General features: G+C 40.4%; 2 protein-coding genes across 2 annotated transcripts in view; both read right to left on the minus strand.

The window, feature by feature from the left end:
• The window catches only part of LOC149260646 (uncharacterized), a 77645-nt gene extending 73346 nt beyond the window's left edge, over window positions 1-4299 (minus strand). The window contains exon 1 of the mRNA XM_089460798.1: window positions 3292-4299. Coding sequence (XP_089316924.1) covers window positions 3292-4299 — 1008 coding nt within the window. The remainder of the gene's footprint in view (window positions 1-3291) is intronic.
• Window positions 4300-5378: 1079 nt separating this feature from the next.
• LOC149260647 (uncharacterized) lies at window positions 5379-6275 on the minus strand. Its single transcript, XM_089460810.1, has one exon. It carries the CDS (start codon window positions 6273-6275, stop codon window positions 5379-5381), a length of 897 nt encoding a protein of 298 aa, XP_089316936.1.
• Between the last annotated feature and the right edge of the window lie 4166 nt (window positions 6276-10441).

Here is a 10441-nt window from a genome sequence, read left to right on the forward strand (position 1 = left end):
GGTAGACCTTCTCCCTCTGCTCTGGTTGCTTGGGGCTTCTGTTGGCCGGCTTTCCTAGTTCCCTTGCCTTGGTCGTCCTCTGCTGCGACCCGGGCGTGCCATCCTGTTTTCTATCCTCTCCCAGAATTGCTAACCTCCCTGATGGCTCCTCCCAGCTACACTGCGCTCTGTTCCTCTTTCGTCCCGCTTAGATTACCCCTTCCTTTACACTCTGCCACCTTCATATAATGTCTCTTTACCAACCTTCTCACTCTTCCATTACCACCGCCACTTCTACTAATCACCTGCATTCCACCTCCCCCACTCCAATTTCTTGGGACTTGCACTGACCTGCTACTCATTTTCTTGGCTAGAAGGGCGGCTTCATACCTATGGTTACGTTTGGTTGTCCTTTCGTGATCATAATCACTCCTGCCACCCTCACCTACCTTATTCCACATCCCGATCGGGAGCCATCTGTCCCTATTGCCTTTGGATCATGTCTTCATGATTATCCTCATTGAGAATCGTTCTTAGTTGTTCTAATTCTAAGTCTTCTGAATGCATAGTCCATAGATTATCCATTTTCCTTCCCTGTTCCTGGCAACCCTAGTTCGCAAGAAAATCTGCTGCTCTGTTAGCCTCTCTTCTAACATGCTTAATTATCATATATTCAAATCTTCTAAGGATACTTTTCAGTTCTTGGATTAGACTGGCCGTTCTCCAGCTCTGCGTAACTTTGTCCCATGAGGTCCCATTGTTAAGTTTTTTGAGTACTTGTATGACCATTTGGGAATCCCCTTCCACTTCCAGGTTATTATATCCATTTCTGATTGCTATCTTTAATCCTTGATGCACTGCCATCAATTCAGCCTCATTGTTACTCATAATGCCTCCATTGTCTGAGTAGATCCATTTTGTTCTTCCTCGATCATCCCTAGAAAGACTTCCAATCCCTGTTGGGCCTAGATTCCCTTTAGAGGCTCCGTCGAAGTTTAACTTTATGAATCCAGCCGTGGGGTGGGAGAAATGCATGGTGCCGTTATATCCTATCCTGGGTTCTTTCCACATCTGTGGAGCCACCATCCCTTGATGTAGGTTTAGCTTCTTTAAAATTTTCTCTTCTTCCGACGTCGTTTCCCAGTCTTCTCCGTTCCAAGTATCCGCAAGTATTGTCTCACGAATATGACTCAAGGTTTTTCCCCAAACTTGGTCTTTTGTCATCTCTTTGTTTTGGAAAGTTCTTCTGTTTCTTTCTTTCCAAATCATCCACATATTCATCCCTACTGCTAGGCTCCAAGCTCGTCTAACCACCGGGCTCGTAAATTGTCCACCTCCCCAAATTTTAATAGTGTTTTTAATGCTCTATTGATCTCTATGGGTTTTTCCAAAGAGCTTCCTGATCTCTTCCCACTGTTGCTGAGCTTCTTTACATGAGTTAAGGAGGTGTTCTTGCGTTTCCTGTTCTTGTTTGCAGAGAATACATCTAGGGGGGCCGTGTATACCTCTCTTTTGTAGTTGATCCCAGGTCAAGATACAACCTTTGCTAACCAACCATATGAAATGTGCCACTTTCAGCCACCAATTGCTATTCCATATTTGTTTCCAAGTGACTATCGTATCCTCTGGTTCTCTAGGAATTAAAATATGGTAAGCTTCTTTAATTGAAAAGTTTCCTTTTATTGTGTGTCCCCATCTCAGAATGTCTGGTCCAGATCTTATAGGTATTCTCCTTGTCTGCATTTCGTTTTGATATAACTCTTTTTGTTCTTCAACAATTTGATCCATCCATTCTTCCGGATTCTTCCAGATTCTCCATACTTCATCTTGGCTCTCCATCTTCCAGAAGTCCCTTACAAAATTCATTCCCTTCTCCGCTACTTTTTGGCCTATATCCATTAGGGCTTGTAGTTCATTTAGTCTTTCTCTTTTCTGCCAGGCCTCCTCCCAAAACCTGGTTGAGCTACCATTCCTGATTTCCCAAAAAGCATGCCTAGTTATTATTTCTTTGTTTAGACTGGCTAGATTCCATATTAACGATCCTTTCGGTGTATCCCTTATTCTTAATATTTCCTCTAGTTTTGTAGGCATATTGTATTTTTTTGTCCATATTCTTTTCCAGAGGTCGTTTCCTCCATTCAACCAGCGCCACCACAGCTTAGCACCCATTGCATGATTCAGGATATAGGGATCTCTAAGGCCTAATCCTCCCTCCATCTTGCTTTTCACCAAATCCTTCCAAGATACTAAAGACCATTTTCTTTGATCCTTCTGACCTCCCCATATAAATTTTTTGAAGATCTCTATCATCTTTGCACACGCTCCTTTTGGGGCTGCCATTGTCGATAGTTGATATATTGGGATCGATTGAAGGACTGCCTTAACTAAAACAGTTCTGCCCGCAAAATTCAGAGTTCTGAAAGACCAATTAGCTAGTTTTCTAGCAATTTTCTCAATGGTTTGTTGCCAATTTGACATCCTCAGGGGGTTCAGGGCTAACGGTGTTCCGAGATATCTTGTTGGGAGTTCTCATGAACGAAATCCCAGAGTTCTTGTTAAATTTTTTTTGATATTTCCAGCACTGTTAAAAAAATAAGTGCAAGATTTGTCGTTGTTAATTTGTGTGCCAGAAGCTGTCATAAAAAGGTCTAAAATTGCTTTGATTCTGCGGGCTTCTCTGAGGGACACATTACAAAACAACATAATGTCATCTACAAATTGCTGGTGAGTAATGGGAAGGTTGTTACCCCATATTTGGATTCCCTTGAGCTTTCTTTCTCTTACTTCTTTTTTGATGTATCTTCCTAGGCCTTCTACAACTATGATGAACAGGAAAGGAGACAAAGGATCCCCCTGTCGGAGTCCTCTAGACGCTTTAAAAGGCTAGGAGGGGGTTCCATTCACAAGGATGGAGAAGTTGGTTGAAGAGATCATGGTCGAAATCCATTCAATCCATTTATTACAGAAGCCAAAAGCCCTTAAAACTTCTTTCAGATACTTCCAATTTAGACGGTCATAAGCTTTTGAGAGGTCAAGTTTAATCATCATACCTGCTTCCTTTTTAACTTTTAATGAGTGCACTACTTCTTGGGAGACCACCAATCCATCCAGGATTTTTCGACCTTCAACGAAGCCTGTTTGTTCCGGAGAAATAATGCTAGATAAGATAGGCTTGAGTCTTTTAGCCATTAAGGTAGCTATTATCTTATATATCACATTACAGAGGGCAATAGGTCTAAAGCCCTGGGGGACTTCAGACTTAGTTTCTTTAGGAATTAGAGATAAGAGAGTTGAGTTTAGGCTTGTACTTACCTTTTGGTTCCTTCTTGATTCTTCCACTATGTCCAATATGTCTTGGCCCAAGAAGTCCCATCCTGCTTGATAGAATTCCGCCGTGAATTCGTCAGGGCCTGGGGCTTTATTATTTTTCATCCCTTTCACTATCTCCTCTACTTCTTCCAAGGTAGCTGCCCTCATCAGGGCTAGGTTTTGTTCTCTAGTTATCTTGCTCGGGATCTCTTTACAGATTCTTTCAATAGCTTCTCCACGTACTACATTGGGTTTCGTGAGGAGGTCCTTGAAATGCTTCACCAAGACTTGTTCTATTTCCTCATGTTGTGTAACTCTTGTCCCTGCTTCATCTTTAATAGAAAAAATTCTATTTCTTTGCCTTCTTTGGATCATTTCTTGGTGGAAGAACTTTGTATTCCGTTCCCCTTCTCTTAACCAATCTACCCTAGATTTTTGCCTCCACAAGATTTCTTCTTGTTTTCTTCTCTCTTCCAATTGTCCTATCAGGATCCCTTCCTCTCTGGCCAAGTCTTCGCTTCTACCTGTATTTATTATTTCTTGTTGTATTTGCTTCATCTTTTGGTCTAGAAGCTGCTGATCTTTGAGTATATGTCCAAATTCCTCCTTATTCCATTTCTTGATGTTTCCTTTTAGTTCTTTTAGTTTCATCTGGAATGTCTGCATTCTGTTTCTTCCTCTCTGACTACTTTGTTTCCACCATTCTTCTACTTTCTTCATAAAAATTTTATCTCTGAGCCAGAAGGCTTCGAACCTAAAGGGATTTCTCTTAGGGCTAGCTTTAATGTCCAGTTCTGCTTTAATCGGCCAATGATCCGATCCCATTCCAGGAAGAATCACAGCTTCAATGAAAATATCCCAATTTATGATTTGTTCTGACATTAGGAAGCGATCTAGTCTGGAGGCGATCTGGTGTCTGCCTCCCCTCCTGTTATTCCATGTATGGATTCTGTTTGTTGTCTGTATGTCTACAAGCCTTTGTTCTACTATCCAATCTCCGAAGGCTTCCATGTCTGCCTCTGTTCTTCTGAGCCCACCCTTTTTTTCGTTTAATGATTTTATCATATTGAAATCCCCTCCCACTATCCAAGGTGAAGCTAGATATAGGGATCGCATGAATACCAGGTTCTGAAGGAGAACCCTGTGTTCACTCTGTATATGGGGTCCATATACATTAGATAGGAGGATCCATTCTTGAGAGCCTAGAATTCTGAATCTACCTGAGAGGATGCGTGGTATGCTGGTCTAGTCTTCAAATTGAACTTCCTCTAGGTTCCAGAGGATTGCTACTCCTCCTGCACTACCTGTTGCATCTTGACCAATGACCTCATAATGCGGCTTGAAATTGCTCATCACTTCTTTTAGTTTGCTTTCTCATAATTTTGTTTCTTGGATTAGAATTATATTTGGTTTATCTCTTTTGAGCCTCTCTTTCAGATATCTTTGTTTTCCCTTACTGTTCAGCCCTCTGATATTCCAGGTTATAATAATCATTTCAATAGTTTGAGGGGTTGTTGGAAAACCTCCGACAGTGGTACAACTTTTCCTGAATTCACCAACATATCTCCTACCATTTGGATGGTCTCACTCATAGGTCTCCTTCCTCTTTTCCTTCCACCCTTCCCTGTGATTCCTATTTCTGTGTTCTGATCTCCTTGTGATCCAAGTTGCTTTGGTTGCTTTGCTATCTATCTCCCTCATTTTTCTTTGTATCTTTGGAACATGTCTTTATAGAGTTGTTTCTAGTCATCTGGTATGAACCGTTCATCCAGATGCTTCCATTCCTGTAGAAGTTTTCTCATGACCTATTCCTCCTCTCCTTCTTGTTCCTGTTGAGGATCTATTTCCATTTGGATCTATTCTTGCTCCCTATCTCCCTTCTCTCCCTCTTTTTCCAGTTCTATATTGTTCAGTTCCTTATTTTCCTTTTTATTTTCTTTCTGGATTTCCCCTCTTTCTTCTTCCTCTTCTTCACCTTCCACTTCCATTTCTAAATCTCATAGGACCTCGAACTGGTTCTGGCTTTTCTGATTCCCTTCTGAATAAGAAGGATTTAGTTTGGTTTTTCCTTTTTGGGGTCTCCTTCTTCTCTATACTTCTGTAAACCCTATCCTGTTTCCTTTGCTCGTCTTCCTCTCCTGCTCTGTACTTCTCTTTTCATCCCCCTGATTTATAGGAATGTTGACTTCATTCATCGGGCACTGTTTAAACAAATGGCCATACTCATGGCACCATCTGCACCTGAACAGAATGTGTTCATAATCGACTGGCTGTTGCCAAACTTCATCATGATATTCTATTTCAATATGATCCGGCAGTGGTTCTGTGATATTCATATAGACACAGATCCTAGCGTATGATGTATGTCTGCCTCTCTTGGTGGTTTCTGCTACATTCACAAAGGTCCTGATTGAGTTCGCAATTCCTTCTAAAATCTCTGGATCCCAGAATTCAATCGGAAGCCCAAATAGTTTGACCCAAACTAGTGCTGCTAACATTTTTTCTTTTTCCGGATTGTAACACTCTTCCCATTGCCTCATGAATAGTCCTGCGTTATTGAAGAAGTATGGAACCTCTTCAAATATCCTCTCCTTATCCTCCAGATTTGCAAATATTACCATGAAAAACCCCTTTGCCCCTAATTTAAGATCTATATGCCCTTTGGGTTTCCACTTCTGTTGTATCCATTTCATCAAATCTTTCTCAGACGGCCATGTTCCTACAAACTTGCAGATAAGTGCATGGTCTTTCATATATCCTCTGTACTCCTCTAATTTATTATTAGGAACTACGAACCTGGGATTTTTGGTTACCCTCGGTAGACATTTGTTCCCTGTCCTCGCTTGCCATACTGCTCCCATCACCAACGCATCCTTGCCGCGATTCCCAGGCCTGCCATTTGCACCGATTCGACTTGATTCCCCTGCTGTGATCTCCTTGTAGGAGGGGATCTCTCCTCCCCCCCCCCCCCCGCTTGCTTCAGTCATTCCTCATAGTCTATTCTGATCTCAGTGGCTTCTTCTCTTATTTTTCGTGACGGTGTATTGATGCGTGATTCCGTAGGTGGGTACGGGATCCCCTACACCTTCCTGGGAGCAGGTCCACCTGGGGTTTACCTATTCCCAAACCCTAACCCTAGTTTCCCATCGCTTTTCTCAACTCTGCTCCCCCAAATCGCCTCCAGTGCAACCAATAGTTAACCCACTTTTTCAAGTTTTGTTTCTAATTTTATTTTTCCTTGCTCTTTATAGAGTGGCTATTAGTGAAACCTCCGAAATAATTAAGAGCTTAAAATAATCCATCGAATGTATTTATGATGATGAAACTAGACTTTCTACAGTAAAATATGTCCTATATAATACACCCGGGTACAAAATAATACTTGACTTAATAACCATAAGCCTATCACCCAATTGGTATCCAAATATACCATCATTTACTATTACAAAAGACCAAGTTTCTAAAAATAGAAATTTTGAAACCCAATGATTGAAGAATATGAAAGTGCTCATATATTTTTCCTCCATCTCAAATGCATGCTCCAAAATATGCATGTAAATATAACCCATGGGGGAAACTACTGAAAAATGAATTTTGGAAAACTTAACCGAAAAAACCTATCCTATAACTAGAAATTTACATCCCCGGATTCGGGTGATTAGAAACGCATTCAGTGTGATGGGACTGGGGTGGGCGAAGCCGCGACGCCACCTGCCAGCCATGAACATAGGACTAAAAGCCATGTGGGAGGAGGATCGCCCGCAGGTGGGTGTCATTGCGTGTAAGGGAATGTCTGAGGCCAGCATTAATATGCCGTCCCTCTTCGCATGCGATGATTGTTATCAGCCCTCGGCTCCCATGAATGCCATAGTTATGGCGGGAGGGTATCGAGGTGGAGGAAACTGTTTATTAGCCAGCTTCAGCCATGGCTATACGCTGCTATTTTTCATGTTGTTTTGGATGGTTGCGGGTTCTGCCGGTGCAAGGGATTCGTGGGGGTTGGGCTCTGGCTCTTATCCACAGCCCTCTGTTGTGGTTGTGGGCTCACGACCGCAAGCCTGTGTGCTCTATTCGCGTGGTATCTCCCCTGTTGTTCGTGTTGTTTACATTCACGCTGTTGTCATGCCGAGGCCCCGCCAGAGGATGCTCAGCCGCAGAGGCTCAGGGCGGGGCGCCCCTTCACGCCCGTCCTCCGGGACTATCGCCTCGAGTCAGGATCCTCGACCTCGTAGTGGAAGTGGGAGCACTCTGAGGCCCAGCCAATTCCTCGAACCCAGCTCTCCAAGCTCTTCGTCTTCGCCCTCCTTCGGTTCTGCTATCTTTACATTCAATTGCTCCCTTAATCGCCCTCGGATCACTGCACATGTCTCTGTCCTCTTTTTAGAGGAAGCCCAAGAAGAGGGCGGTCCCAGTGCTCCAATGCCAATCACAGAGGATGAACATGAAGAGGGCGAACCCAATACCCCGATGCCAACTGTAGATTTGCAGCGCGGGATGGTACTGCCGGCCAGCACTGTCAATGTCAATCCAATGGCGCCTGCTCCTCCAGACACGCGAGAAGATGCAGCGGCCCAAGCTCAGGACCTGGTTGAAGGGGGTTGGTGCAGGATCGTGGAGGAGTTACCAGATGTGTAATCAAGCTTTGCAGTTGCTTAACAGGTTTTGCGGCCCAGTTGAAAGGGTTTTTTGGCTCAATGTGTCAAATTCTGTCTCTGCTACCGTGTCGAGATCAATTTCTAGTTTCTGTTGTGTTAGCTTGTTGTTTTTGTTCTTCTGGATCCCCTGCGTGGGAAATCTCATCCAATTTCTCAGTTTTGGACAATGTCTGGCTCAAACGGCCTTCCTCTCAGGCTAGTTGGTTCACCATGCTCAGCTTGTTGTAATTTTACTCTTTTACTGTGAATAATAGTATAGACTTACCTAGAAAAAAAAAAAAAAACTAGAAATTTACATAAAATTAGTCTAATGCATTCCTTGATGATCCTTTTTTAATGTGATCACTCTACTCATAAAAGTCTCAAATGTGGTTTGAGTCATCATGCCATTGCTTAACACATAAGATCAATAATAAAAGTCTCAAATATAATCTAAGTCATCATGCCTATTATTTCCTTGGGATTGAGAGGACCTTCAATAAGATGTTGAAGACGTTGTTTTGAAGAAACATATTGTATAAATTGTGATTCCATATCTCCTTCATGTCATCCCAATTTCTAACAATATTGTTCTTAATAAGATATTTCAATGTAACAATACCCTTTTTTTATAACTAAGCTTAATTACTCAAATACGAATCTATGTTACGTGAAAACAACTCAATGATTCCATATCAACAAACATTAATGTGGATGATTACTCTTAGAATATATAACCCTATAAAACAAAACTTAACCACTCCAATAAACAAATTTCCTTAGCATTAACCATATCCTAATTAGCTTATGTGGTATAAGTATCAATTGTGTCCCCCAAATTCTTCTCACTATAATGAAATTGTATTTTTAATCAATGTTATGTGCAAGCCAAAGAAGGAAGACTTCAAACAACTTTTTGAGTTTTAGTTTTAAAGAAAATAACATATGAGATTTTGATCATAGATAAGCCTACCCTTATTCTATCGGGTTGTAATCATATTGAAATTTAGATCATACACCTATCTAGGAATTAAAGGTAATGGAATATTGTTGATTTCCAAATAGATAGAGGTATACGAAAATATTGTTACTTGATCTTGAGAAGGCAGTCTTATACTATTTATTTGATTTGATTAGTTGTTGTTAATTCTTCATTTAGATCTTTGGATCAAAGAAAGTGTCACAAAAGTGGTCCAAATAAGAATAACAAGTTTAGATAACAAATTGTAAAGGCTTATTTGAGTTTTTACCTCTTTCTTTTACCCATATCAACCAAATAATTAGTTCCCTTAGAAGTTCCCTTGTAATTTTGACCTTTAACCAAGTTACTAATGTTTAGAAACATTACATGAATGTGATTCCTTGTTGGGAGAGTTGTTTTGGCCTTTATGTTGTTATTTAACAAGTCTCAAGTTCAATCCCTATCTTGGACATTATGGACATGTTGACTAGCCAAAATTGTTCCGCCAATGGTAAGGGGATCTCCCTAGTGCAAAGTCCCAATTAGAACTTACACTGTTTGGGATAGGAATCCCATCTGGTATGTGGGGATAACTGCCACCATGTTGTTTTGTAGTTTGTTTTGGACAAGATGAGTGATGTGTGAGAAAACCAATATAACTTCTAATAAAACACAAGTTAAAATAGCTCTATGAAATACTATACAAGTAAGATACAAAATACATAACAACAACTAAAGAAAGTAACATAAATCTTTAAAGGAAGAATGTGAGAATACTTTGATTAAGATGCATAGATGAAAGAAATAATACATTTATCACTTGTGAATTAGATCACAATTGACAATGAAAATGAAAGCATGAATAACATACAACTTCAAGTAAGATATGTATTTTTAAATTAGAAAAAGAGTTTGTTAACTTAACATGTGGAAAGAACAATCACATACCATCGAATCATCATGAGATAAGTCACAAAATATTCAACAATACATGGATGAAATTGTTGCCTTAAATCAATGAGTTTCTAAATATTATGCTAAAATGTATAATGCACCATTACATGAAGCATCCATGAAATCCAATAGTGGAAGTACTAAGCTATAGCTTGATTTCTCAAAAGGATGTACAAGCTTTCCTAAACAAGGGGCTCAAATGGAGTCCAAAACTAAAAGTACATTCTAACTAGCCATGAGGGTATATTTATACAAAATGAGGTGACTCTTCACCTCCCATGACCTTTCAACTTCCCTAATGACTTTTCATTTTCCACATTACTTTTCATTTTCTCCCTATTTTATTTCTACTCTATTTATAATTACATTATACTTTATTTACAAATTACAATATTAATGACAAACTTCCTTTATGGGACCAACTTCATGATTTCCATGTTAGGAGCTTTCACTTGTAATTATCTTGTGAGATACGTATGCCAAGAATTATATTCAAAAGCAACAACTATGACCTTCTTTGACAACACTCTCTCAAACCTAATCTTTCACTCAAGGGCATCTAGAAGCAACATCTTTACCTTTGTTTGTATCTGTGTTGGCACAA

Source organism: Pinus tabuliformis, chromosome 6 (assembly GCF_031772625.1).
Source record: "Pinus tabuliformis cultivar Carrire ecotype Pingquan chromosome 6, CPIR1, whole genome shotgun sequence".
In the NCBI taxonomy this organism is placed as follows: domain Eukaryota; kingdom Viridiplantae; phylum Streptophyta; class Pinopsida; order Pinales; family Pinaceae; genus Pinus; species Pinus tabuliformis.

Excerpts from the sequence above, each read along its gene's own strand:
- LOC149260647 (XM_089460810.1), bottom strand. The coding sequence starts at position 6,275 with ATGACTGAAGCAAGCGGGGGGGGGGGGGGAGGAGAGATCCCCTCCTAC.